This window comes from Dermacentor albipictus, chromosome 5 (assembly GCF_038994185.2).
Source record: "Dermacentor albipictus isolate Rhodes 1998 colony chromosome 5, USDA_Dalb.pri_finalv2, whole genome shotgun sequence".
Classification (NCBI taxonomy): Eukaryota; Metazoa; Arthropoda; class Arachnida; order Ixodida; family Ixodidae; genus Dermacentor; species Dermacentor albipictus.
The window spans coordinates 157,864,941-157,892,172 of record NC_091825.1 but is presented as its reverse complement, the minus strand read 5'-3'; the positions used below and the strand labels follow the sequence as shown (position 1 = coordinate 157,892,172).

Sequence of the window (27,232 nt, the reverse complement as noted above, 5' to 3'; positions counted from 1 at the left end):
ACCATGCGCAGACGCAACTGGACTGGTATGGTTGTAGTGGTGGGCTGAACTGCGGCTCCGGCCAGTTAAAGGGACACTAAAGGTTACCAGAAACTCAAGTTAAAGTGGTAGAGCAATGTTCTAGAACGTCTAAGGCGTCAATTTAATCGCGAACAGAGCTTTAGTAACCGAGAAATTGAGGTAAATGCATGACACGATTTGAGACCCCCCAGCGACATTCCGGTACTAGCCCGATGACGAAAGGACTCCTCATAATTTGTGTCACTAATACTCAACTACTTGTATTAAAAATATAATTTCATTCGATTATAAGACGTAAAAAAATGCTACTTGTCTACGTTTATTCGATTCTAAGAAAAAATAACATTTTGACGTTACCCTTCAGTAATATGGGTGTTCGAAAGGTTTCGTTTTCGCTCGACTCTGCGCTGCGCGCGCTTTGGAGTTTCAGTAGTTTCGTTATTGCGTTGTGCTGTGAGGGTTCTGCTGGCTCGCGAAACTTTCATTTGAAACAAGCAGCGAGAATGCCACGTCCATGTGATGTCGTGGGAAGCCCTCGTTGCTTTCCCGCTCCGGAGAGCCGGTGTCGAAGCAGTCGTCGTAGTACGCAACGACGCCAGCAGTGCGAGCCCTCAGCAGCAGGTCGCGCTCGTCGGTGCTCAAATCGCTGAAGTTGAGCCCACCATCGCGAGCCAATCTGTCGGTGTCAGGGTCGATTGCGACGAGCGTCGAAGTTTGCGTCATAGAATGAAGTACCAGCTTATGGGCGTCTTGCGCTGGAGTTTGAGGTATAGTAGCGGCGCCTGGTGGCGGTGCGGGAAACGACACCTGGGTCGTGCCAGCTTTGGTCGTATTGAGCCCTGGCTGTGGCGAAGCACGTTTCTAGGCCGAGTTTTGCGTCGATGCGCACTTTTTTATGCTCTGTTGCGAGTGCGAAAAGGCTCCTCACTTCTCACAGACTACGCTGACCACGCTGCGAGCTCGCCGCAGCCTATAGTTTAACGAAAACTGACTCTCCGTGTGCCGTGGGACGTAATTCGTTTCTCCTTCCGCTAGCCACCATACTCCCGCTTTCGCTCTGCTGTCGGCTCTGTCTTGGCTTTGTTTCTGGCCGCGCGTTTGCGTTTTGCGCAGAAAAGCCGTAGCGCCGTCTGCGGACGCCGTTCTACTCACCGATGGCACAACGTCACTATGAGACCATGATGTCAGTACTCCTCGATCGGAGGGCGGGCGATTTGAACTGCGCTAGAGATACACGGACGCTTCAGAACGCATTTTCTCTTAAAATAAGTCTCTCCTTGGCACGAAACAAGCGTTTCGAGGTTTCTGTGATGGTATTTCAACAGTCCACGTTGACTTAATAGTAACGTTTAGTGTCCCTTTAGGGGGGAGGAGGGGATCAGAATTAACTTTTTTGTTTCTTGACAGAAAGGGCTGAAATTTGGCACACACACTGCACATTGCAATAAAGAGACAAATCTAAAATTTCATTAGAATATCTTAATTAGTTTTTGTTTTATAAGAATTTATAAGTTCCTTGCTTGTGGAAAGCCTGGCACAGTAACGAGATATGATAGGGAGCTGGGAATACTTTGCATGTTTGCCCAGGTGTCTAATCTGCATCAAGACAGTGTTTGATTTTTTTGTTTTTAGTGCGCTAATAACCTTTTGCTCAACATAACATGCACATGACTGTGCTTCACTGCATGGAGCCATGTAGCTATTGTGAAATAATTAAATAATGGAAAGATAAAGAAACATTTCAAGACTGACTTAAGTACAGCACAGCTTGTGGATCACAGCAAAACAAACTGTGCCAAAATCGGTCCAGCCATTGTTGTGCTACGCTTTCCACGAGCGAGGTGGTTCACAAAAAAAAAATGCAATTGAGAAAACTGGGTTTTAAAAGCACTGCAAATTTATTAAAAAGCGCCAGGGCTGTAATATTTTGAATCATTGCTGTCAGGCATCTTCTTACACCCTTGCCTCATTGTTTGGTGGGCTTTGGATGCCTTCTTCAGGCGTTCTTTATCCTTTTCTTGCACCGTCTGGAGTAGTGCATGACCACCATTTTCACTGCCAGACCGAGCCTGGTATCGCAGTGTACACCCACAGAACGCTGTTGGCATCTTGGGCATAGAGTTTTAGCGATCAAAGAGTTCATCACGGAAAGAGGCATAATAATGAACTCACAGCCACAAGGGGCCGAAATTTGTTCTTGGCATTGCTGCTTCTTCTCAGTCGCGGACACTGCGCGAAGGGAGTCGCGAACGCTGCATGCCTGCACTTCTGCGGTCAGGTCGGACACAAAACGCGGCTCGAGGCGCGTCTGAATCATGCGACGATTCGTCTGGTGAGCCTTGAGTCACCATACAGTATGTAGCTCGTCGACGGTTGGGGCTCACTCGCAGGCTGCGTGTCCTTGTCGCACGATGCATCGGAAACGCACACCGTCTCTGCCGGCGATGGAGACCTTCGACCCGCGTCGCCTCCAACAATGCGATCTCGGCTGCTGACTCGCGCGGCCGTACGCACAGGTGTGAGAGCCTCCATTTTCACGTCTTCCGGTGGCTTGGTTATCAGTGTCGATGTCACAGTGCGATTGTCGGCTGCGCTGCTGGAATCTCACGGTGCAAGATAACGTGGCACCTTATCCGCGTGTTCAGTCGGGTTCTCTGCTTCTCCCGCTGGCCGCCGTCTTTTTCTCGCCGTAGGAGGCTTGCGCTTCCGTTTCCCGAAGGCATGCTTCATATAAAAGTTCTTTTCAAACGAGCGACGATCCATCACTGACCTGGGAGCTTTCATAAATCCGAGTTCTGCGAGTGTCAAACGAAGAAAGACGCCGGCGTAGTTTTTAAAGCAGACAACTGCGGTCCGCTGTGGTTGCCAGCTTGCCCGCTGCTGCAGCAGCAACCACTGGCGAGACACCTTTCAGTACGGCAACCAATCGGAGGCCCGCTTTCATCGCAGGGCCCGTGTGACCGCCTCTAGCAGACCTGCGCGTCTTTTGTGTTTGTGTGTTTGTTACAAGACGGCGACGACCGAAGAATTCAGAAAGGGAATGGCGAAACTTCGAGCTTTCGAACGATACCAAGATGGCGGGGTTCGGTAGCGGGAAAGACGAGTTAGTTACCCCGGCACGTTAGTTACCCCGGCGCCCACGAGCGGCGCTCCGCGGAGAGCCGGCCTCGCCGGCCGCCCGGAGCCGTGTTCAAATTGGAAGTGGACGACCGTGTACAAATTCCATTTCACACATTTCTAACACTAAGGGTGCCATGTCTTTTGCTCCATGAATTGCACTTCAAACTTTTGACTTGGTATGCCATGTCTTATGTTGGTCTAGTGAATATTCAATTTAGTGAACTTTCAGTTAAGTGAACTGTTTCCTTCGGTCCCTTGAAGTTCACCCAAGTGAGAGTCCACTGTATAGCAATGTTGTTACCATATTCTAGTCAAGGCCTGAAATGCAAATACCAGGCTGCCTTGTGAGGATGTAGATATATTCAGCTTTTCTCAGATCTCATGGTCCATAATATTTTTGTTGACAGTACAAAATACAAACAATGGTAGCATTCTTATTCAATAAGGAAGCATATGCTGATGTGGGAAGCACTTGTTTGTTTTCTTACCCTATATGGTAATGCAACGTTTGGATAAGTTCGACATTTTCATGCAGCATGTAGCTCTTGGAAGACATTTCTGCTTTTGTGGACATGTTTCTAGAAGCTGTGCAATAACTTTCAGAAAACTTGTCTAGACTAGCATTATGCATTACAATTTGCATGGCCTGGTGATGTAATGCTTGTGCTTTGTTTAGTTGCATGGTCTTTGCTTGAGTGACTGATAAATCTTAGCGTGCTTTGGTGGTGGTGAGCTAATGCCAGAAAGCATACTTGGTGATGGCTGCTGAACATAGATGACATATACATAGAGGAATCCTACATTTTTCACTTCCTGAATTTCAAAGTCTGAAGAGTGCGAAGGATTTTCTTATACCTCTGTTAAACGGGCAAGTGCAATTACAGAGAGTGTCACCCGTTTTAAGTGCACATGTGCACTTTGCCAAATCTAAACGTCGCAAGTGAGGTGCCACTTGCAGAAGAGTGCACACTCTGGTCGGGGAGCGTTCACTGAACACACTTTGCTGGCCAAATGCATAGCATCGCCACCAGCGATTCAAATGGTACAACATGTAGTGCATAAAAAAAGAAAAAGGATACATGTTCATTTTAGTTGAACAGCTTTTAACAAAATAGTTGGAACGGAACTCTCTGGTATTCTGTCCTAGCAGGATCCAATGCCACCTCGTCGCACACCACCATGCTGTTCTGGATTGGCTAGGCATTTGTTTTGGCCTGCATTGACTTGCAACACCCTTATAATTTTTTGTTGAGAAAATATAGATTAAGTTTGTTCTTATATATAACACACCGTGACACAATCACTTTTTAGAGTTTTTTTTTTTTAATCTATATCTTCAAAGAACGCTCTCTCAGTCTGTCGCCAATTTTTCTTTACATTGAGTGCGCTCTGTTTTCTCAGCACCGCGAAGCCCAAAGTGTGCTCTCCATAAGTGCACTCAACTTGCTCGCTTGACAGGGGCATTACTTGTCCTGTCTTTCCTGCTGTTTAAAATTTGGGATGTATGAACTATCCCATGTCAACACTCTAGTTCAGTCAATTTAGCAGGTATGGCACGGATTCAGCAAGATATTTTTGTTGGCCTGAAGGAAGTTTTTATGTTGCACGCTCCCTACTAAAAGTTAACATATTCTGGCATTTTAGGTCAGGCTAATCTTGTGTAACTGGAAAAGTGTAGCCTATTTTGCAGCAGCTGTTACATTTTTTTTTTTTTGCTTTCTTTCTGTAAATTAGTTTTGCTTGCTTAGGTAGACATGCTTGTGCTTTTTTGCTGTTTTATTATTGCTGATTTTGCTTGTTTATAATTTTCAGTGGGCCAAGGGTCTGTTAAGACGAACGAGGCACAAATTAAAAGTGCATGTGAGTCTCAACTCTTGATTAAAAAATCCTTTGGTTTGCATTTGCCTGTTTGTATTGTATCGTCCACTAGGATAAGCATGTTTGTTAGCAATGTCTTTTGTGTTTCAAGAAAGAAAAAAAGACAGTGCACTGCGTACTGTGGCAAGCTGTGTTTTCACACGCCCATTCTGTAGGTACCGCCTGTAACAAAATGTGTACAAACATCGGTATGGGCTTTTGCCAGCAATTGCTGGCTTGCCCACATAGACACTAGTGCATGCGGTTGTGCTTTGTAACTAATGGAAAAACAACAGTGGTGAAATAAGAGCAATGTTATAAGTGTTGTGCTACTACATCGGGTTGTCACACTTTGAAGAGAAAAAATTGCTGCTATGGCAATGCCAAGCTCTATGTGTCATTCTACTTTGGCAGTTAGATGCAATGTTGCAGTGTGAATTGGTGTTAAGATAAAGGATTAATTTATTGACCACATTTATACATACAGCTGTATGTAAGAGTTAGCACAACGATAAAAGCTGCAATTACAGCGGCTTGACTAGTTCCATTTCGAGGTTTACAATGACAGCGTAAAAGTGCCACAAGTATGCATATTTTGCAAAATGTGCACTATACAAAAATTACCGAACTGCAGGATAGCATTCTTTTTTTTGGCAAGGTAAACCAATAATGAATTAAGCAATAAAAGTGGCACATTCAGTGCAGCATTTTTCAGTAAATAGTCACTAGATAACATGCATATGCTTTCATATTTAAGCCTGGATTTATTGGGCATTTTAATCAAATAACAGGTTAACCTTTGAAATATATAGCTCGAAGGACAAGAAGGATGATGGTTATTTTAAATTAGCTACACTATGCTTACAGCCGAACCCAGTTTGAATGAGCAGGCTTATGCCCTAAAAACATGGTTTAACATATTGGAAAATTCGATATACCCAAACTCTCCTGTACAGAAGTCTGATACACTTTTGTGAGCCATTTGTGATAGATGGATTTGTTATCTTCAGCAGAGAAAAGATGCAAGCAAGGGCATAGTAGGAAGTAGTTTCGTTTGTGTCTTGAAACTGTTTTTAAGCATCAGTGAGAATGGTATGGTAATCGGCACACCAGCGTGCACCACATCCTCCACAGAAGGTGCTGTTGCAAATATAGAAGAAGAAGGTATGCCGAGCTCGAGCAACGGCCACGGGCACTGGCTTGCTCAGTTGCTGCCAGATGAACAAGTCACATGTCTGAGACCTGGTCTTACCCCCATCGTTGTTTAGCTGCATTTCAAATAGTGCCCAAACCAGGGAACAAACCAGCCCTGATGTGTTAGATTAAGGCCAACCTCCATGGAGCGAAAAAGCTTTACGGTAACTGCCCGCCACCTGACGTCCAACGCCTGGCTATTTGCCACCGATCTTGTCTCCCTAGATATTCGCCACCCAGCGAATGATGATACCGGAAGTGGTCGCTTGCGGCAGGAACGCGCACCATTGAGACCGTAGTACAGCTGTTCGCTTCCGTCGGCTTCCCGACGTTTGGCTCGTCTGGGCACTGACTCCTTGCAGGCTGCGTCGTCAGCACTGTCAGTGGTGTTAGCCCACTGTTGCTTGCATGGAGTGTGGGGTGAAGAATATGTGAAGGTGCTTTGTGCTGGATTTTCTGCCGCACAGAATTCGTTGTCAAAGTTCGCTTCATGGAACTTGGCCTCTAGATGCCTTCTCACATTCGAGGACTTGATGGTGCTGGCAGCGGACACCCCGAGATTGTTGTATCCAATGTCCACTTCATTATGAGAGAGCTATTTTACATGAGTATCTGTGATTAAGTTTCACATGTTCAATATAGAGAATAATTAGCCTTCTCTGGGATCTTCATATTTGTGTCAGACTGTATAAGCACCACTTATCATGGTTTCAGATCTAAAGGGTAGCAGTAGTCTGTAGTCAACAGAAGGTGAACGTTTAATACATTTAACTTTACAAACGATTTAGAAGTATGAGAATTGTACAAAATACCTGGAATTAAATGAACTTTTTCACTTTGCAAAAAAAGTAAATCATTTACCGTTTGTTTAGTTTCATTACTCCAAATTAAGTGACAATAACTCAAGTGTGCAACAAAAACTGCATTGCACCTACTTGGAAAGTGGTAGTATCCAGTGGCATTTTCTTAACACTCCTCAAAGTTTTCAGTTTGCTGTGCAATAATTTGAACATTGCACCCATTTCACATATTCATGAAAGATTAAGTCTAAAGTCTTTGCAGTGGATGAAAGCACAATTTTGTTTTTACTGAATGTTAAAAAACATGGAAATTCCCAGAAGGTAAAGTTAGCGCAGAAGAGAACAGCTTTTGTTTTCGATGTTTAAGTGCCCAAGTGTCATTTAGGGCAAGAAATGCATACCTGCGAACTCTCCTAAATATTCTGTGATGTTGAAAATGTGGGCTCAATCTACAGTTTTATTAATGCTGGGTCAAGCTTTAAAAAAAAGAATGAATTCTGGTCACTAAAATTTCAAGCACGTTAAAAAAATTGGGCAAGGCAAAATTATATGTGGTACCTGCACGTGGCAGCTTTGCAACAACAAAAGTGCCATTTGCCCGAGGGGTGCCTTCTTTGAACAATTTTATACAGGCAAGATCCTGAAGCAGGCCAAATCGGCAACAGTGAAGTAGTTTAAAAAGTCACTGTGGTCTAAAAGCTGTGCCTTGTCAGTCTGCTGTTCCAAGCTTGCTGCTGTATGTGTGTGCTGCGTCTAAACCATTGTTAATAAAGTATGTTTGTATCTGACAAAAGGTGTGCACTCAAAACAAGCTTTTTGAGAATACATGCTATTCCCCCACTCCCCTTGTGTCGGAGATTTTAATGAATTTAGTTCCTCTGGTTAGCAGGTATGTCAATAATGTGGGCTGTTCAGAAAAAATCCTGGTAGTACTGGGGTTGCTTGCAAGCAAACTGGAAGTGGTATTGTATAATTATTCACAGCATTTTAAGTGCAGAAAGGAACTATGCTGTGTCTTTATTATTGCACCAAGAGAAAATGCATTTTCATAAGTTGAAATTGTGAAACCTGCAGAGGTTAGGGTAACTTGCATTGGCAAAGCAAAGTGAAGCCTTGGTTTATCAACAGCGTTTGCATGAGAAGGACAAAGGAGAGAAATCCATTGTCTTTAGGGATGCTGTCAAGGGGTAGTACAAGAAAAAAATTAAGCTGCAGAACGACATGTTGCTGGGCTAGTCGGTGCTTACCTAAGGTTATGATGGTAGCTCAAGGGCACCACTGCAAGGAACATGCACAGAACATGTCACTGTGCCTGTAACGTGTTCTGTGTGTCTCTTTGTGGTCGTACACTTGTGCATGTTTAAGCTGCACAAGTCTTAATGCCAAAGGAAGTAGTCGGGGGCGGTAGTGTGAGGTAATATATTTATAGAAAGGCAGATTTGTTATAATCAATATCGCCTGGTTTTAAGGGATTCTCACATCGTATTGGCACACAACAATGGCACGATGTGGTTTTTGGTGTTCTGCTGGTACATAGGTTCATCTGAATTGTGGGGTTCTCACACCGTACTCTTGGGACAAAGGAGCGACAACACAGCAGTGCAAACAATCACAAGGGCATTTATTGCACCTTTCATAGATCAATGCCTGCTAGCCGAGTTGCTATCCACAAAACATGCCGATGGGCGCGCGACAAATCTAGGAGTCCGACTCACCACAACCGGATAGCGAGCGAATATGTTCGCCCCATGCTGGATCCCAACGCCTGGTCATTCACGTGTACGGTCATGCAAACGGTGGTGCGTTCCAAGGCAGCAGCGCGAGACGGTCTCGCAGAAGCATGGGTCGGCGCGCGCGCACGGGACGTCCACGCTGTTCGCCGACCCACCGGGAAAGAGCCAGCCTGTTCTCCCCTGGGCCCCCAAGTAACCCTGCCGTGAGGCGGCGTTAGCAGCCCAACACTCGCGCCATCTCTCGTACTGCGCCCCAACCACATTGACCGCCGCAGGCATCACGCAGGCAACGCGGCGAAGCCGGATTACAGGAGACGCGCTATGCGGGAAAAACATCAGGGGACACGCAAGAGTCGCGCATCCCCACAGAATAAAAGCTATGGCAGCGGTGGAACAGAGGCACCAATTGTGCCGAGAGAAATCTTCTGTGCCATCCTGCTCCAAAATGACATATTAGCATAAAATTGGGCCAAGCCTACGCCAAGGATGCACAAGAAAGAAAGCCTCGTTCCAATCATGCTGTCTTGCTTACTAGTAAAACAAACCTAAAGCACGCATCATCATCATCCAGGAAGTCAACAAGAAGGTCATAGCCGTGGACATGGCTGATGCTATTGGTCTTTCATTTGTTTTTTTCGGTCTTCTGTTGCATTTCTCCTCAGTGGAGGGTCCAATGCACTGCCGCTGGGTGGCCTTGTTGTTTGTGCTAAAGTTCTGTATTCCTTCTACAGTCGACTCCCGATAATTCGAAGCCGCTTAATTGGAATTTTCGGTTAATTAGAAGTGAAGTGCTGGTCCCGTCAGTTTTGCATGTAATCCTATAGAAGAAATCGCTCGATAATTTGAAGTCCTCATACGGTAATATTGTTTAATTGGAAGTTAATTTTCAGCCGGGATCCTCGAGGTGACCGTCATTCTTTGGTAGAATGTGCAATTTTTCAAGTGTTGCAACAGTTCCGTTCTCCGCGTTGGTGTCATCGCCACCGCAGCCGCCCGCAACGCCATCCTTCTTGGAGCGGCGTGATTATTCATTGCTACGGCTGCTGTGGCCTCCGCGATCAACTCCGGCGGGAGGCGAAGCGGCTCCCGCTGGAAGCCACGCGCGGGTGCCATAGGTGCACGCAGCGCTGCATACTGGCAGTGGCGAGATTGTGCGAGATTAGTCTTGCAGCATGCGCAGCGTATGTCGAGGCGTGTGTTGGTCGAGCGCCTTTGTGCGGGTAGCTCGTGGGCTAGGTTGTTCCACGGGTGATTCGGAATTGACTGTACCTAGTCGTGCAGTTTTTAGCCATGGCAAACCGTGGCTCTTATCGCACGCTCGACCTGGCAACGAAAGTCGAGGTTTTGAAGGAAGTTGAGAAGGGAGGTGCCGCCAAACAAGACATAGCGCGGAAGTACGGGATCAAGCCGAACATGCTCTCAAACTACATCAAGAACAAGCGCACAATAATGGATGCATTTGAGATTGACAAGTTCAAGACTTTTTGGAAGCGAATGCGCACCGGCGCTTACCCAGAGTTGGAGAAGGCTCTGCTGGTTTGGATTATGGAGGCCAGGAGCAACAAACTTCCTCTCAGTGGAGACATCGTTGCGATGAAAGCCCGAACGCTTGCAGCAATGTTGGGGATCGATGACTTCGTTTGGTCAGATGGATGGCTGACGCGCTTTAAAGATCGCCATGACCTGGTTTTCAAGAGCGTGTGTGGTGAAAAGGCGTCCGTTAACCAGGAAACATGCGTCACGTGGAAGGACGGAAAGCTGGGTGAATATCTCGCCGAATACAGACCGGAAGACATCTTCAATGCAGATGAGACTGCACTCTTCAATCGGCTTCTACCAGAGAAGACCCTGACATTCAAGGACGACGACTGTGCTGGGGGCAAATGCAGCAAGGAGGGAGTGACGGTGCTGATCGCGGCAAACATGACTAGCACGGAACGATGTCGGTTACTTGTGATCGGGAAAGTCGCGAAGCCGAGATGTTTTAAAGGCGTGAAAACGCTGCCTGTGGACTATGAGGCAAACAAAAAAGCGTGGATGACAGCCGAAATCTTCAAGAGCTGGATAAGCAAATTGGACCGCAAGTTTGGTGCTTCGAACCACAGGGTGTTGTTCCTTGTAGATCACTGCAGTGCTCACGTGAATGTGCCAGCCTTGAATGCAATACGCCTCGCATTTTCGCCTACAAACACAACGGCTGTTTTGCAGCCAATGGACCAAGGCATCATCAAAAATGTTAAAGTCCTGTACAGGCGGCACCTCCTCAAGCGCTTGATTTTGTGTATGGATAGCTCCACAAAGTACGAGGTGAGCCTGCTTAGTGCCATCCACATGTTGGCGCGAGCATGGGATCGTGTGAAGCAAGAAAAAATCGCAAACTGTTTCAGGGCTTGCGGTTTTGTGGCAGCTTCTTCGTAGGATGCCTCTGAAATTTCAACGGAGGAAGCGTCAACAAGCGAGCTTGATGGCATTGATTTTTGTGATGCTCTCGGGGACGTCAATTTTGAAGATTACGTCGCCGTAGACAAGGCAGTCGAAACGTGCGGTGCGCTGACGGATAGCGAAATTGTAGAGATTATTCGGCCCCAGGAAGCGACCCAGGAAAGCGACGATGGCGTTTAAGGTGAGCCGCAGCCCAAGGCTGCCGATGTAGCTGCGGGCCTTGCTCTCGTGGAGAGCTTCTTTGCCGCTGAATGTAACGCGGAAGCAGCGTTCCGCCACATCTACAGCCTGCAGAACTTTCTTTCAGCAGCGCAATTCGGCAAGAAGAAGCAAAGCAAGATGACCGACTTTTTTTCTTAGAGAAAAGACTCGATTTCACCACAAATAAAGTGCTGTTTCTTGTGTTTCGTGCTTAATTGGAAGTTTGTTTAATTCGAAGTTTTTTGCGGTCCCCGTGAACTTCGTATTAACGGGAGTCGACTGTACTAGTAGCACAGAGCTTGCACAAGGAGGCTGTTGGTTGAAAAGGAAGTTTTGGATAATTTCTGCCTCATTGTTTAGCATAGTTGTTGACAGTGTCACTTTAGAAACATTTTGTAATATGTGTACTTGACTGCTGACATATACTTTGCTTTATTAGTGGGTACCTTCTTTGCAATCTTGCACGATCAGACTCCATGTTCGTAATTTAAACATTTTTCATATGATCCCATGCAATGTTATGAGGAGAGATTTAGCATGTTGAAAGTAAAGAAACCTATAGATGTCGTCACTGTAACCGTTTCTTTTGTATGCATGCTTCTTCCGAAGTCTGCTTTTCATTTCTTTTCTGGTTTGCTTTAAGTACAGTGAACGCACAAATGCCATTTGCAAGTCGAAATGGTAGAAGTGGCCTTATACCGCAATATACATGCAGGGCAATCATTTTATTAAAAGATAATGATACCACTTTGATGATCTTTATCCCGAATGCTGCATTGATGCAGATAAAGATGGCTCCACTATATTTAGTATTGGCTGTTTCAATTAAAATTGAGACCATATGGTGTACAGACATACATCTAACACTGTGTCAGAAGTGCTTATCGCTGTGCCAAAGCTACTTTTTGCCTGCTTCAGGATCATTGCTAAAAGATCAAATAACTGTTCCGCCACTGCTATGGTGGCACACCATTTAGTGGTTTCTCACTTATGTGTAGCACTTAAACTTAAGTTGAAAGAGGCAGGAAACTTTGGGCTTCAAATACAAAGCTTTTGTGAATTCTGTAAGAGTTGGGGTCGGGAATTTAAAGAGGGGTAGCTGGCTCATGCTGTCGCTCGGCTCATCCACGCTAAGGGCATTGTTGAAGGGAGGAACATGTTTTCATCGAGAATGAAGAGTACTGGGTTAATTTATAATGCCTACGTGAGGAGCAGGGAGCGTTGCGTCGCCACAGTCTAGCATAACTGAATTGAAAGCACACCTGAGGAGCCGAAAGAGTCCACTTAAATCCCCTGTGTCCTCTCTAGATCACTAGGCCAGGGAAATCTGCCAACACACCTTAGCCCCACTCAAAGCGCCCAAAGTCTCCGAAGGATCTGCGTTGAGGGCGAGGATGTACAGTCACTCTGCCACCTTTGTTCAGTGAACACACAGAAAGGAGGGGAGTTTCATAGACGTGGATTGTCACCTGGGATAACCTAGCAGTTAGCTGAAGCATCTGTTAAACAGCCTTGGCAGCTAGCAGTGGCCATGAGAGAAAGGCATAGAATGCCCTTTTCCAGGAGTTCCTTGCTCCCATCGTCGGGGACAGCGGCAGTGTACCATCTATCAACACTATTTGCCAAACATGTCTCACCCTGGTGTCACTGCTGGCCTGTCTGAGGGGACGTATTATTAACTTCATGATGCGATTCATCGCAGTAGGGCAGGAGAGGCTGGAAGGTCACTTTCCCAGCTGGCCGAACATAACAGCTCCTCCACGGCCCAGAATATGTTGACTGGCCAGTGCTGAAGACTGCTGAGCATGAAGAGAATGGCTGGTGGTAAGGGGGATGACTTGGCTTGCAGCAACCAGCTGTGAAATGCAGATATCCCCCCCAAACATCTCACAATGACAGGCAATAGCAATGCAAACCCCACAACATGGCCCTGCACAGCAATGAAGTGTCATGGATCTCACTTTAGACCCGCCAGGCTTCAAAGAAAACATGAGTGCAAAAACAAGAGAAGGAATTTTGTGCGAACAACACTAGCAATCATGGATGGAGACCTGCTGTAAGAAAGGGGATCGCCTTGGCTTAACAAAATAAAAAACAAAATATTTAGTCTGGATCCCTAAATGCAGAACGAGTTTCAAATTGGCCTGCTCAAACCATCGACACTGCTATGCAACCTTTCCTTATATCTAAGGGAGAGGTTGTACTGCTGGGGTCGGGTAGGCTCCATCGGAGCAAGCGGCCATTTTTTGGTGACATTTGATTATGCCATTTCAGGGGGCGATGGTTGATCTCGAAAATGAATCTCGCCCCCATACAAGTAACAACAATTTTTAGGCTGCCCAACCCATATAGGCACATTCCTTCTCTGAAGCACCATAGGGTTCCTCTCTCAACATACACCTGGCAGAGAGAATGGGATGTTCCTCATTATCATCACCCTATTCCCCTGTTGCTTGCATTGCACTGAACTATGAATTCTTTTCTATATTCTGGCATGTAAAGCACAGGACGAGAAACTAATAACATTTTCAAACCTTAGAATGCGTTCTCTTTGTCCTTATCCCAGTGCATGTTACTCAGTGCTCCCTTTTGCAGTGTGTCCGTTAGAGGACTTGCTATGTGTGAATAATTTGGAATGTACCGTTGATAGTACTCCACAAGTCCCAAAAATGAACTCATGTCTGTTTTCGTGCACTGCTGTGAAAAATCTCCAATCGTAGCTGTTTTCAGCTCGGCCAGGCGTTTTATGTCCTGGCCGACAACATGGCCCAGATAAGTAACCGGCAAGCAGCCAAACCTACATTTTTCCACCTTCATCGGTAAGCCTGCTTCCCTCAACTGCACCTGCTGGAGGTGTGATACGTGCTGTTTGCAGCTGTCCGAAAAAATTGCAACATCATTTGCTACGAGATATGGCAATGTGAACTCCTGCGAGTCTTTTAGTACAATATACATCAATTTTGAGAATCTAAATGGCACGTTCTTCAACCCGAAGCTAAAAACGAAAGGCGAAAAGTCCCTACAGGTGAGGTAACCGCAGCATAATGGCTGGCACTTTCTGAAAGGGGAAATTGCCAGTATCCCCGCACAAGATCTAAAGTCGAAATTTACTTAGCAGCGCTGACTTCTTCGATTCGTTCCTCAATGTTGGGCATCGGGTACAACTGATCCCTGGTGATGGCATTTAACTTCCGCATGGACGAGGGCCCTCATTAGGAGCTTCCACAAGTATTGGCGGGAATGTGCAGTCACTCTCAGCGGGCTCAATAACTCCCAACTCTAGTATGAGCTGTATCTCTGCCTCCATAACTTCTCTCTGTCATGGAGACACCCTGTAAGGCTTTGACATTGCGGGTTCGGTCGATGTTAGCTCTATTTCATGCGCTATTAGTTCGGTTTTACCTGGCCGATTGCTGAATCTATTGAAATATTCCTTTAACAGGCCCTTTAGCTCATCTACCTGCTCTGGTTTAAGAGCTTCCGCGATTACCGAGCGTTCTACAACATCTTCAAGGCTGAGTTCAGAGTTGGAGCTTGCCGTACATTCAATAAATTTGGTATAAATGTTGTGAGGCTATTTATTCTCAAGGTTAATGACTCCGTTCCACTGCACGTATGGCTTCATCAAATTGCAGGGGTATATTTTCACCTACTTCCCACGACTGGGCACTTTCAGAGCATAGTTGGTATCTGAAAGCTTGTGCAACACTGACTGGTTCGTCCCGGTGAACTTCAAGCTTGTTCTTTCTTGAAGGTCTAAGGATCGTTATCTGGTCCCCGGCATTAAAGGTTCGAAGCCTTGAATTCCTGACGTAGTAGAGCTTGTCATTCTTTTGTGCCATGCCCATGTTCTTTTCTACTGGTTCTTGTGTTGTACTTAGCAGTTCTAGCACGTGCTCTACCACTGTTTGACTTTCTCCTCTTCCCTCCTACATCTCTCAACATTCTCAGTGAAGAACGGAGTGTCCTCCCATACACTAGTTCTGCTGATGAGAACCCTGTTGCCTCATGAGGAACCATTCGCAAAGGAAACAGAGTAGCCGGTAGACAGGTTCCCCGGTCCTCCTTGCACTTGTAACAGAGTACCCTCAAAACTTGCTTGAGCACTGAATGCCACCTCTCTTAAGCTATTTGACTGAGGTTGATATATGGAACTGTGTATTAACTTTACCCTGCACTTTTGTAAGAATGTGGAAGTCGGTGAGCTGGCAAACACTGACCCTTGACGTGTCTGAATTTCTGCTGGAATCCCGACTCTTACGAATACTGTCAAAAGCGTGTCTACTACCTCAGTGGAGCTGAGTTCTTTCAGAGTGATCGGTTCTGGAAACTCTGTAGCCGGACAGAGCATGGTAAACAGGTACCTGCAACCCACCATTGGCTTTGGTAGAGGCTCTACTGTGTCTATCACAAGTCGTCTGAAAGGTTCTGATACTAAGGACACTACCTTTAGTGGAGCTTTTCATGTTTCTCTTTCTTTACCCTACTTCTGGCAGGCATTGCCTGATCTCACAAAGTTTTCCACGTCTTTGAAACAGTCAGGCCAGTAGTATTGCATAAGCAATCTTTCTTTCTATTTGTTTATGCCTAGGTGGCCAGACCACCCACTTCCATGACGAGAGACCCAAAAGGTTCTCCCTGTACTTGGTAGGTACAGCTAATTGATACACCTGTGCTTTCAGTCTCTGTAATACCTATATAACAAGCCTCCTTCCTCGTGCATCGTCACATTGCACCTAGCATTGCCTTCTTTAGCTGTTGCATGTAATTTAGCTTGGCTGACATCATTATTTTGCTTGGCTGCCAGTGACTCTCGGTCCACATGTAAGAGCTGATCAAAGTTCACTGAGGCCAGTGACAGTAACAACCCTGTCTCGCTTACGAGTGCATCAGCTGCAGGCGTGAACTTTCACCCATGCCTTGCAATACGCTCTCGTTGAGCCGGTGAGCTGGCAGGATTTCCTCAATCGCATTTTCATTCCTCGAGCCTAGCTCAGTTTCTGTTGCCGAGGCTACCTCGTTTTTTACTTCTGCTGGAGTGGCTTTTGCACATTGAGAGGAAAGTGACGGAATTTGATGAGTTTCGTATCACGTCAATGCCTGTACTGCGACCTCTGCAAGTTTCAGCCCCTTCTCACACGGTAACATCTTCTCAGAAGTCCTTTCAAGATTTCCTAGGAACAACCTTATGTCATTCCCGACTTCAAAGGGCTTTAACAGCCTGTCCATGTGGTATGATTCTGCCTGACGATCGTTCCAGAACACCTTCACTCACTCAAGACAACTCCAAATGTTTACGTTCAAGGTGAAGTTGCTTTTTTCTTAACTCACAATCTTTCTCGTGTTCCTCTCTGTCCCATTCTCTCTCTTTCTCGTTCCTCTCTTTTCGTAAATAGTTCTAACCCAATTCCAATGTCCTCCTCACTTGCCTGTTCGGAAATCAGCTTTAATGCTTCTGATTTAATCATTCCCTTGTGTACCACTAGGCCCAGTTCTTCACCAACAACCAACATTTTGTCTCGACAGTTTCCTGAAATCCATCATTGCTGTTTTGCTGCCTTGGTCCCACTCACTAAACACAACAATATAAACATCACCTAGCTCACAATCAACAATCCAGCTTCCCTACTGTTCTAGAGTAAACAACCACAAAATGAAGCCTAGATAGTCAAAGCAAAAACCAAGCATTCACCGCTGCCAGCCAGTTGTAAGATTTGGTGTCAGGAATGTCAAAAGGGGTAGCTGGCCCATGCCGTCGTCCAACTCATCCACACCAAGGAAGTTGTTGAAGGGACGAACATGTTCTCATCGAAAACGAGCCGTCTGGCTTTATTTAAAGTATCTACATGAGGAGTGGAGAACGTTACATCTCATCTGTCTAGTATGACTGAATTGAAGCGCACTAAGGAGCCGAAAAAGTCTGCTTGAATTCCTTCTGACCTTCCTAGATCCCCAGGCCAGAGAAATCTGCCATCCCACCTTCGTCCAGTCGGAGCGTCCAAAGCCGCCGAAGGATCTGCGTTGAGGGTGAGGGTGCCCACAATCACTCTGGCACCTTTGTTCACTAAACACACAAAAAAAAGGAGGGGAGTTTCGTCAACAGGGCTTGTCACGCTTGACTCAAACTGGTGTCTCTTAGATCCTGGGATGACCAGCAATTAGCTGGAGTGTCTGTCAAATGGCCTTAGCAGGTAGCAGTGGGTTGAGGAAACGGTGCAGAACACCCTCTTCCAGGAGCTTCCTGTCCCCATCGCTGGGGACAGTGGCAGTGTAACATCCATCAACACTATTCGCCAAGCCTGTCTCACCTTGGTGTCGCCGCTGGTCTGCCTGAGGGGACGTACTATTAATATTAACTTCATGAAGCGATCCATCAGTTCCTGCGTTAACTTTCATGTGGAGTTCATGAAGACTGTTTGTGTGATGCACAGTCAGATGTGCACAGGCTTGGGGGTACACAGCAGCAGGTGTTGCCTACAAGAAGTCTGAAAGCACAGCTGTAGTGCTTAGTTGACACAAGCACTCACATAACACAGCGTCAATGTGGAAGGAGCAAACTGACTGGAGAGGAGCCTGGTATGTTGCACACTATGCACTGCCCAAACATGCACATTTAGGTATGACAGATGCAGCTAGTGCATGAATATCGATTGGAGTATTTTTTATTGACTTAGACTTAAATTTAGGGCTGTAGCCCTTACACTAGAAGTACGGTATTTGTTATACGAGCACATAATGTAGATTCCTGTAACCCTCGGGATTGTTACACATATGCATGAATGTTCAAAACTTCTTATCCAGTATTTGGATCAAATAGCTTGTGGTTAGAATTGTTACATATTTCTGTTAAAGGGGCGCTGAACCACTCTTTAGGGAAGTGGAGAAAGGAATTCGAAGTGAAAATAGGCTATTTGAGAAATACCTTGCCGCAAAAAAAAAAAAAGTACTTTTGTGCGTTTCGCAGAAGTAGAGTTATTAGAAATCAAACACAGCTTCCGCTGTGCTCCCGTTCCTTTTTCAATGCCATGCACTGTGAAGCCTACGGTGGAGTGGGGCATGCCCACAAAACTCCGCCTTCTAAATGTCACCGTGGCACGCAGTGGAAATTTCATTTTGAATGTTAACCTAGATGCCATGACCTCAGATTTTGGTGCTTACAACACGCTAAACGTATGCCAAACGTGGTTGCCCTCACTGAGCAGCACTGCCCTTAGCCAGTGGACTCACGGCAGCCCCCTGCAGCTGCCACGGTATCTACGTCACATAGCCGACTGCAACTACCAATAGCAACCGCATATGGGAGTCTGCTTTATTGTGAAATAATACGTCCAGAAGAGAATGAGAAGCAGGCTTCTGTTGGAAAAAGAGAGTGGGGGGGGGGGTTCAGGACCCCCTTAAGAATAATGCACATCAATGGGGAAATTATTAAAAAGTGATGTTGAAGCAAACAGTCATTAACATCCAGGTAACTGTAAGAAGGAAAAGTGAAAATAATGTGTTTTCCAAATTTTGATTGAACATGTCATTTCAGCACGTCTATGCGGCATCTGACACATGAACCTAAATGTAGCTAAATGTCTTCATGATTTACCAATAAGAAAGAACTGATAAACAGTTTTAAGTCCCTAAATCTCATCCCTTCAAAGCGACTGATCATGTCAAATACCTCTATATTACATTCACTTCCAGGTTACACTGGACATGTCACATTGATAAAATTGCTGACAAAACTTCTATGTTGCTTCACTTTTTCTGTACAAATTTTGAACATAGACCGAAAAAGTTGAAGGAAACCTTCTATTTAATAAACATTAGGTTGATTTTAGAACATGCTTGTGTTGCATGGGACCCCTTTACGGCCATATTCAAAGATAAATTAGAAAGGGTACAGAAACAGGCTGTGGGGTTTGTGACTTCCTCATAAGAATCTTTTTGCATTACGTACCAATTGGGCTGGAAACAACTACCAACTAGTCGAAGATTGCAGAGGCTCAAGTTTCTTTTCAGCATTTATAATAAGCAAATAGGAATAGATAAAGATAGGTATATTGAGCGACTGCTTTATATATCCTCAAGGCATGACCATACAGACAAAAAAATTGGGGAGTATAAATGTTGCTTTGATGTTTTCAAGTTCTCATTCTTACCTCATTCTATTAGTGTTTGGGATGAGCTCCCTGTGGAGATATTTTTGATGCCTTCATTAGTGCAGTTGGGTCTGTTAAGCCACATGTCCGTTTTGACTGCACTTTGATGTTATAGAATTGAGACAATGTTTTTCTGTTTGCTTTTGGTGCTTGTCCTTTTTCTTCAATGATACTTTCATATAGGTTGTTTTCAGTACTGTTGACCCTGGTGGCCGATGTTTATGCCTGCTCTCCTTGTTTTCTCTCTCTCTTTCTTCTCTTGGACTCTTACAACAATGCCTTTAAGTGATGTAGGTATTACCAATAAATAAACAAAAATGTCACTGAAAGACATGGCTAGTATGTGTGATGCTTATGTGTAATCCACAATGGCATAACTTCCAGCCCACTATGCCTGCTGTTTTAATATCATTGAGGAAATCTTTAACAATAAAAAAAATGTCTAGGGTGGCCATCACAAATCACCCTAAGAGGAGGTACTGCCAAAATTGCTGGAAAAACAAACTTTCGTTAAGCATTCGGAAAGTCTTGCACACCCTTATGTGAGAAATGATTGAAAAAACTGGCAAGGCTTGAGCCAAAAGAGTATTCTGACGGCACAATAAAAATGAAGCACTAAACCACACAGGCACCTCACGCAATTTCCTCTAAGCATAGACTGCTTGTCTTTTTCACTCACTGCAGACTGTGGCATCACTGTGCCGAGTTTTATCTTTAGATTTACATTTATAGATTACTAGTCTTGTCCCACAGACATTGGCCACAGTTGTAGCTGAGGAACCCCAACATGAAACAGCTGTGACTCATCCCACACGGACACCTTAGGGCCATCTTGTTGCCAATCAAAATTAGCTTGTGAAGGTCACAAGTTAGGGTAAGTGGTCTGGCTCGTAAGCCTGCAGATTTGAGATTACATGAAACCTTCATCGAAACTAAATCCCCCTAGCTAAATCAAACTGATCTGTGGTCTCGACGCTAACACATGCACTTTAGTTCTCCAAGCCTACAGGGATGAGGCTCTGCCTAGTGCGAGCACTGAACTGGTAAATGCTAGGGAATCTTGGGGCCCCTGGGTGGCAATCTGGACTTGTACGTTGCTCTTCCACCATCTATGCAGAAAAGGCATGTATTTATACCTCTCGAAGCCTTTGGCCACGGATGCGACACAGGGAGCTGGCATTTTGATAGTGTTGCAGCTTTGGCTAGAGACGGCACACACCACCACCAGCCATGGCCTCCATGTTTGGCCGAGAAAGTGTGTGGCTACACTTTCATAGGCCGTAAGTAGGTTGTAGACAATGTCTCGAACGGCGCTTTCACATGCAGAGCCGTTGGTAGCCGTAGCCAGCGCCGCAGCAACTCTAAGCCTAGCTGCTTCGATGTTCGCTGTTAAGCTTCTTGCATGAAGAATGACGTACAGCGCAAATGACAAGGACTTTCAGAGGCGACATACACGGCATTGTAACCACCCTAGTAAGCTTCTTGCAGTTGTGTGCAGTGTTTTTTATCGAAAGAATTCGCCGCTGTCAGCAATAACAGAGACACTCCGCCTTTGTGGTTCTCGCGATTGGCTTCAAAGCTCGGAAAGCACAGCACATTGCATAATGCAGGTTCCCGAAAGTCAGCTTCGCCTCAGTACAGGAATGTAGGTGGTGAAGCATACACAAAACTATTGCAGGGGAACAAGTGTGGGAAGAGGCAATTGTCACGGGAAACAGTATGTATTCCTTCATTATACACGTTTGCACCCGCCATCTCCTCTCACAGTACAAGCACCAGTATGCCTAATAAGTGTACTCGCAGGCCTTTGGAGCTTTTTTGGATGTGCCTGGGGTGAGTTTAGCCCTTAAGAGCAGTAAAAGAGGTGCATTCATTTTTTTCAACTGCCTGATCTTTTGGACGTTTTTGCGGCCCCTAGGGAGTGTGAAATATTCGATGATGACTGTACAACTGACCAAGAGGATGCTTCAAATGGTCCATTACACGAACGCGCTTTGGAAGGAGCACGAGAACAGAAAGGACCTACGCACTGAGGAATGAATGGTGTCAGCCCATCTTGACATAAAACAAAGTTACTCAGGGAATTTTGCAGTGGCACTCTGGAAAAACCTGGAAAACTGGGGAAAATTGGAAATGTCACCTCGGTAGGCACCCTGCAGCTAGGATGCTATTAGAGATTATATGTCAACAGCACTGCTGAGAAGCCATAGGAAAGTAGAAACAGGGCTTGCACTTACTCTTAACTAAACTCTTATTGGAAAAAATTCTAGCATATATGCATAAAAAAGGGATGTGTAAAAAGTTTGACGGCATCACTGTTGCAACTGTGAAACAAAAAGAAAGGCTAGACTTGTGGTACTCTTGAAATATTCAATTCTATCTAACATTCTATTCAATTTTGGCCTTAAAAAAATGGCATTATAAAAGGGTAAAAAAGGCGCTACACCGTTAAAGTGAAATATCATGCCGAAGCTTACATACTTTTAAGAGAAATCCAAATTCTTTGTTACCGAGATTAATGGATGCTTGACTTACTCAACTGGCTCCTTTTTTCTTCTAACATAGATGTCTTTAGTTACCTCACAGGCAAGCTGCTGATCATGACGGGACAAAATAGCTGTGTCACAATATACGGGTGCACCCACAGATACAGCAATTTGTGGCAAGATGGGAAGGCTTTGATGCAGAGAGTTACCACCCTTGCTTTTGCAGTCCTGATAGCACATATTTTACTTTAGTCAATGCGCTTTGCCCATCAATTCATACATCATTAGCATAGATAGATACTTTAGCATTTTAATGTAAATAATTGAGCAAGTTAGTACTGAGGTCGAACAGCCCGAATAAAACAAGGACACAAGGAAACAAATACTACAGACCTTCCTCGATATGTAATCGTATGAAAATGCGCAAAACGCCCCTGTGCGCCACAAATCGTAAATCTCGTTTGACTGACTGCAGCCGCAACATTATCTATCAGATGCCGCTGAGCTGTGGAAAAATTTATATAGGTCAAGCAGGACAGTGCTTCAATGAAAGAGCTCGTCAGCACAGCAGAAACCTAAAGAATGGCTATGGGAGTCATTTAGCAGGACATTGTAACAACTGTCCCTGCACTCCCATATTTGAAAAAAGGAAAATGGAAGAGGGAAAGAGAAATAGTAGAGGCGTATTGCATTAGAAAGGAAGGAGATAAATGTGTAATCACTCCCTCTCTTGCCTTGTCGGGAAAAGAAATAGCTTTTTTTGGATGAAAGATTATGATGTTGCTGATTTGCAGATGTTCTTGCGTCTGGTGTAGGCATGCCTATGCTGAAAAAGGTATAATATGGCTGGAGAATTTCAAATAACCTCTCAGTTGGCAGTCAGCGTTTGTCTGTGGTATTCGTTGTTTTTTTTTTTCCTTGTTTTATACGCACTGTTCAACCTCAATTCTAAACATGAACCAACTAGCCCTCATCAAGACCTTACTAAGGCAAGTTAGTATTCAATTATCTTAAACAAGAGGGTGGTAGTGCATAAAAACAGCGCAGAGATGAGTAGACATTTGTGTCCTCTGCTCTCTTCGTTTTGTTGTTTTTTGTGTGCTGCCACTCACCTATTCAAGGTAGTCTTTAGTTGAAGCTATCATTTGTTTATAGTCTATGTCAGTGTCTGTAAAAGCTCACAATGTAAATTCAGAAAGCTGTGCCCAGAGCAGGCCTTGCTTTGTTATGCTTGGAACTGTGTATTTATCTCCTTGCCGAATACTATTCAAAAAATTTTGCTGATGTAGCTCCCACTGGCTATTTTTAGCAATGGTGGTCACCCTTAAGTGCTTCACTCTAAAAGTTGTCTCCACTTTTCCCCGCATCTCCATGGCACTTATTAGAAGATAACTTCTTTGTGCTTTACAATTTTAAATGGCTTTATTTTTGTGCACACCTTACAGGTATGCTGCCGTCCCAGAGCCTGGTGATGCCTCAAATCCAGCTGCCAATGGGTGTGCCTCCTCCGCCTAACCACATGCTGATGGTGCCACCAAACACGTCTCAAACGCTGTTGGGACCTGGTGCATTGGGGCTGATTCCTCCACCCTTAGGCTTGCCTGGGGCTGCTCTTGGCTTGCCCCTTCATCCCCCCATGAGTCTCCCGGTAACCTCCCAAGCAGCAGTGATGCCCAATGTCACCACAGCAAGCCCTGCTGCTTCCAGTGCACCTGCAGTAACTGTAACCCAGCCACCTGCTGCTGTAGCAGCACCTGTTGCAACACCTTCTGCAGCACCTGTCACAGAAAGCGAGGCTACTGATGTACCCATGGCCATTGATGGTGATGCAACACCCACCGATGAAGATGGCACAAGTGAAGCAAGTCGCCTTGGTATGATCCCCACTGCTTCTGGTGAATCAGCAGTGGGCAACAATAAGGAACCTGCTGAGAGTGTTAAACCAGCTGCAAATGAGTTCGGAACGGCACATCCCCCAGGCGGATTTATGCCGCTGTCTGCACCACCTGGCATGCCAGGTCAGTTTGGAAACCATGGTCTGCTGGCAAAGGAAAAGGTTAATGCAGTGCCAGCAAAGGAAGCAAAATCTCCAGTGGCTATATCTAGTCATGAAGCATCCAGCGCTGATGCCAAGGCCACACAGTCTGAGAAAACTGATCCCGACAACATGCAGATGGATGAACCTAGTTCAGGGCAGCAGGCTGCTGAGCCAGGGCAGGATGCTTGTACCTTTGACTTACCTCCAGTTAGCTCAGCAATCCCAATGCCTGTTGGACTGCCTGGAATGCCTTCACTACCTCTTCCACCCAGAGCATTTGGAAGTGCACCTATACGTTTCAGGGGGCCGCCCATGTTTCCCTTTGAGAACCCAGCTGATGGGAGACCCGGCATGGAATTTGGCCCTCGAATGATGGGCCCAGACCCAAGGATGATAGTTCCCCCAGCAGGCGATTTCCGTCCTCCCAATCCACGTGATCAGGCCATCCTGGGTGGGCCAGGGGAACAGAGGATGATGGGTGGCCCTTTGGAACAGCATATGCTTGATGGACCTCCAGAAGCAAGGATGATGGGTGGTCCCATGGAACACAGAATGCACAGAGGTCCTGAACCAAGGATGATGGGTGGTCCACCAGAGCCGCGAATGATTGGTGGTCCTATGGAACCGAGAATGATGGGCGGACCGCCTGAACCAAGGATGATGGGTGGCCCAGAGGAACTCAGGATGCTAGGTGGCCCTCCAGAGCATCGAATGATGGGTGGTCCGCGGGACCACAGAATGATCGGTGGTCCTATGCCAGAGCCCAGGATGATGGGAGGACCTCCTGACCATAGGATGATGGGAGGCCCACCTCCGGACCATCGGATGATGGGAGGCCCGCCTCCAGATCATCGGATGATGGGAGGCCCGCCTCCAGACCACCGTATGATGGGAGGGCCTCCTCCAGACCACCGGATGATGGGAGGCCCTCCTTTAGACCACAGAATGATGGGAGGCCCGCCTCCAGATCACAGAATCATAGGAGGCCCTCCTCCTGACCACAGAATGATGGGAGGCCCTCCAGATCATAGGATGATGGGTGGACCACCAGACCACAGGATGATGGGAGGTCCTCCAGATCATCGGATGATGGGTGGACCACCGGACCACAGAATACTGCCAGGGCCGCCAGACCATAGGATGCTCAGGCCACCCGACTTTAGATTAGGTGGTCCCCCTCCCGAATTAAGAAAGCTTGGGCCCCCAGAACCGCTAATGTTGGCGCCCGGCCACCGCATGCTGGCTCCTAACATGCCTCCAGCGATTGGGCCCGGTATCACAGACGTGAAGCCAACTGAGGGAAAAGGACCTGAATGCCAGGGAGAGAAAAACGTGCAAGACAAGCTCGTCGAGTTGGCTGAACAGAGCAGTAGCGAAAACGGGAAAGCGCCGAAGGAATGGAAACCGCCGGCTGGCGCACCGGAGCCACCCAGAGGACCGAATGGGCCAGCAGCTGAAGAGCGGCAAGGAAACGGCGAGCAGCCATGGAAACAGCCTGGTGGTTTTGGTTTCTTCGGGCCTTCTCGGTCAAGATTTAACGAATCGAGCTCTGAAAGAGACGGCGAAGAAGGCGGGTTCGGCGGTGAGAGGGGCAACCGACGCGTCTTCACAAATGTGTTCGGTGAGGCTTCCGAACGGCGACGAAGCAGCGGCCGCGAACGGAGAAGCCGCTGGTCTCGAGGAGAGGAAGAAGAGCGTGACTCCCGGTCACGGTCTGAGCGCAGCGAGCGAGACCGCAGCGACCGGGACCGGAGCGAGCGCAGGGACCGGGACCGCAGCAAAGACCGGGGCCGTAGCAAAGACCGGGACCGCAGCAAGGACCGAGCCCGCAGCAAGGATCGGGACCGTAGCAAGGACCGGGACCGCAGCAAGGACCGGGACCGCAGCAAGGACCGGGACCGCAGCGACAGGGATCGCGACAGGGATCGTGACCGTGATAGGAGCGAGCGCGACAAGGACCGCAGTGACAGGGACAGGAGCGACAAGGATCGGGACCGCAGCGATCGCGATCGGGACAGAGACCGGAGCGAGCGCAACGATAGGGACCGTGACAGGGATCGGGACAGAGATCGGGATCGTGACAGGAGTGACCGCGATCGAGGGGACAAGGATCGTAGTGACAAAGAAAAGGACAGGAGTGAACGAAGCAGAGGGGACCACAGCCGCAGTCGAGACCGTGAGCGGAGCTCCTGCCGAAGCCACAGCTCGCCTGACCAAACTGCACCGGGAGCTGCCACTGCGACCGCAGAGACAAATGGCGAGGTGAGCAGCAGCAGCAGCAGTAAGTCGAATGGGGGAAGCAGCAGCACTGTGGAAGTGCCTTTGCCGAAAGACGTGGAATCCAAGGGCCTCGCCGAGTCGGAAGCACCCAAGGAAGCTGCGGAACACGCAAAGCCAGAGGTGAAGGCATGATCTCTGCGTGGCTCGCTTCTCGGCGTGATGGCTGAGTGAAGACTACTTTGAGTGCGTGAGTGTGTGATTGTGGGAGCGTTGTGTACATAACAAAAGAGACAGCTCGGCAACATGGGACGAAGCAGGGCTTTGCCCGGGCCTGAGAAAAAAAATAATAATACAGAGCTGGGCTTGACGGACTGCCCGCGTGCAGCAAGAGTCGCCCACCGACCCTGCGGGTCGCAAAACCAAATAAAACGAAAATAGCGCGGTGCTTGTTTCTGTTGCACGAAACATGCTTTGCCTTTTTTGGTTTGCCTGCACCTCCGCTGGGTGTGCCTCTGAAGAAACAAGATACGATCAATGTTACTCCTCAGGCTCTTCCTTGAGAGAAGCTGTCTGCGATGCACCATCAGCAGCCGCAGGGTAAGTGGCGCCCGATTGACACGACGACTCCTGCTGCAGCCTCGACCCCTGCCCACCGGACTGTGAAGTGTTGATCGGCCACGGACGCTCAGCAGAAAGGTAGACGCTTCCACCAAGGCACGATTTCGCGGTCCAGTTGTAGCGGCTACTTTTAAAGGAACCAGACTGCCCATCGTTTTGATCTGGGAAGGCAGACAGTTAGGCCTTGCCGCCTTTTAATCTTTTTCCCCCTCGCTTATGTGTAATTTGGGGTGATCACTGTCTGAGGGGTTCTTTTTTTTTTAACGTATGAGTAAGGCGGTAACGTTGAGTCTAAATGCAGTCTTGTGTAGTGTACGCTTTCTCGGTAGAAATAAATACTGCTTCTTGTCCGCAG

The 27,232-nt window shown here is 46.7% G+C and overlaps 1 protein-coding gene across 3 annotated transcripts in view; it reads left to right on the top strand.

The window, feature by feature from the left end:
* Isha (Insulator su(Hw) mRNA adaptor) overlaps positions 1 to 27,232 on the top strand; it is a 151,192-nt gene extending 123,960 nt beyond the window's left edge. For 2 of the 3 annotated variants that reach the window (XM_065450098.1, XM_065450097.1), the window contains 2 exons: positions 4,954 to 5,001; positions 23,447 to 27,232. In XM_065450098.1, the coding sequence (XP_065306170.1) occupies positions 4,954 to 5,001; positions 23,447 to 26,451 (3,053 nt within the window). In that variant the 3' untranslated portion in view covers positions 26,452 to 27,232. The remainder of the gene's footprint in view (positions 1 to 4,953; positions 5,002 to 23,446) is intronic. The other variant, XM_065450099.1, reaches the window with a different exon arrangement.